This window comes from Perca flavescens, chromosome 19, assembly GCF_004354835.1.
Source record: "Perca flavescens isolate YP-PL-M2 chromosome 19, PFLA_1.0, whole genome shotgun sequence".
Taxonomy (NCBI): domain Eukaryota; kingdom Metazoa; phylum Chordata; class Actinopteri; order Perciformes; family Percidae; genus Perca; species Perca flavescens.
Window position 1 is genome coordinate 33,177,288 of NC_041349.1, and position 2,426 is coordinate 33,179,713.

The 2,426-nt window shown below is 39.3% G+C and overlaps 1 protein-coding gene across 1 annotated transcript; it reads right to left on the minus strand.

The window, feature by feature from the left end:
* Nucleotides 1-857: 857 nt before the first annotated feature.
* On the minus strand, nucleotides 858-2,192 carry LOC114545462 (trace amine-associated receptor 13c-like). Its single transcript, XM_028563727.1, has 2 exons — nucleotides 2,020-2,192; nucleotides 858-1,668 (listed from the first exon to the last, which is right to left on the minus strand). Exons 1-2 carry the CDS (start codon nucleotides 2,190-2,192, stop codon nucleotides 858-860), a joined length of 984 nt encoding a protein of 327 aa, XP_028419528.1.
* Nucleotides 2,193-2,426: the final 234 nt, after the last annotated feature.

Below are 2,426 nucleotides of genomic sequence, written 5' to 3' on the forward strand. Positions count from 1 at the left end.
TATGGTAGGTAAAATTAAATGAAGGACAATAATTCTGATCATTTATCTAATAAAATTGATTTAAAATTGCAACCCATTACACTTTACATCATTTGTGTAACCTTAACTTTCTCTGTCCTATGATTATATCTTTCTCTGGAAATGTGATTGCAATGATCTGATGAACTGTAGATAAACATTATCAAATAATCTATTTTTTTACTTCTCGCAACAGGACTTCATAGTGGTTTAAATAATTCTGTCATAAAGACAAGATATGTTATAAAGGGATCACATATGATTGATAATAAACTGAAATGATTAAAACAACTTTGTAAAGGGGCCAAGCTCTTTTTGTACCGACAGTTTTATGTGAAACACAATTACAGTTCACAGCTGATGTTTTTCTGTACTTGATGTGGAAGTGTGGCTTTTCAGGGGCATCTGTTAAACAGGAGCCCAGCAGGCCTGTAATTTCTCTTTGCAATTAAATGGACACAAATCAGATGATGCTTTCAACAATATAGTGACATGAATACAAAGTTTTAGTAGCTCTGTTGTTGTGTTGGGTTGAAATGTTTCCTATTACAAAGAAAAAAAGGTTTACTGGGAATAAAATATTCTATAAGTGTCATACATGTGTAAATATGTGATGACTTAAAAAACAGTATGTGGTGCTTATGACTCTTAAACTGCAGCAGCATCAGAGAGGAAAAATACACAACAAGCAAAAGTGAAACACTGGCATTTTTAATTTAGACTTTTAGACAAGAAAGCATATATTTACATTCTGTTTACAATAAGTGATCACTGAACAGCATTAATATATTCATTCCTATGTCCTTAGGCCGAGTCTGATGTGTCCCTCCACAACCTCTCTACATTATGTTGATCTCAGAGGAGCCAGGCTGCAGTATCTGAAAAGTTACAATGAGTTTAACTGCTTTTCTAAACCAGGGGTAAACAAAGGCATAGATCACAGGGTTTAGACAAGAGTGACAATAGAAAAGAGCATAGGTTGCAGATAAAGCATTCACCAAGCTGTCACCTGCAAGAGAGACAGCGTAATATGGGCAGAAACATAGTATGAACACAACTACAAGAACACCAAGATTCCTTGCTGCTTTCAGCTCTGATTTCTTTGCCTTTGGAGTCACTGAATGCTGGAATGTGACAGCTGTAATGTGAGAGCACATGGCACGAGCCTGAGACACAGCCACGGCAAATATTCTCAGATACAGAGTTATGATGACAGTAACTGGAACAATAAAGCTCAAAACAAGATCAACGGCTGCTACGACATAGTCAATGACGAACATACATTCTCCGTAGCAGGAATTATACCTCCCTGGTTGAGTCAGTTCATTCTTCACAAAGATGAAGCTGTAGGAAAAAGAACAGAGCCAACACAGACAAACACACAGTTTAACTCTGTTGACAGTGATTCTGGTGGTGTAATGCAGAGGGTCACAAATAGCAACGTAACGGTCAACTGATATGAGCACCATGTCACCTACTGATGAGTATGGAATGATAAATGAAATATAATTATAAAGAAAACACACAAAGTCACCAAGGAACCAGCAGGATGTATTTCTGAAGATTTCTCCCGGCATCAGCACGAGGCCCACTACAAGGTCTGAGACAGCCAGAGAGAGGAGGAGGATGTTGGTGGGTGTGTGGAGCTGCCTGGAGGGAAAGAGAAAAGCACCATTAAACCAACAAGTCCTCATATCTAAATGAAAAACATTTTATGTTAGTTCTTTCTGAAACAATCAAAACAATCATTCCAAAAACACTCATGAGTTTTTTTCCTGACGTGTCATAGAAACAGGCCTTATTCTGAGCAGTCAGTTTGATTATCACAGTATGAGAAGAACAGGTGTTACATTACAATTAACATCATCAATGGCTCCTTCGAGCATCCCAATAAGCCCTGACAGTGAGACATCAAGCCAGCATGCACAATACCAGGACCCTGAAACTCACACAAAGGGTTCATATATATAAAACTTCAACTGTTGAGACATTAAACTTTGCCTGAAGTGGGAGACTGAGATGATGACGAGCAGGTTGAGAGCTACAGTGAGCAGAGAGATGGAGTAGAGCAAAATGGGAATGAACATGACTTCAAACCCAGGAGATGTCAGCTTCCTGCAGGAGGTGTTGAAGAGCTGTGGAAAGCAGAGCTCTGCTCCATCCTGTGTCTCCATCATCAGTGGAAGGAGAGAGGCTGCAGCTCTCTGCCTCGAACTCTGTCATACAACTTAATTATCTCTTTCTACTGTTGGCTTCATCCCTCCCTCTCAGTCTTTGTTGGTCACTAATGTCCTTCCTTCCTTGCTCTATACATCACGTTTCAAGCTTTCCGAACCCATAACCCCTAAAGTCTTCAAACCCTTCCTAGTAATTGCCCCATGTGTTGTCTTTTAGACCCCATTTGGAAA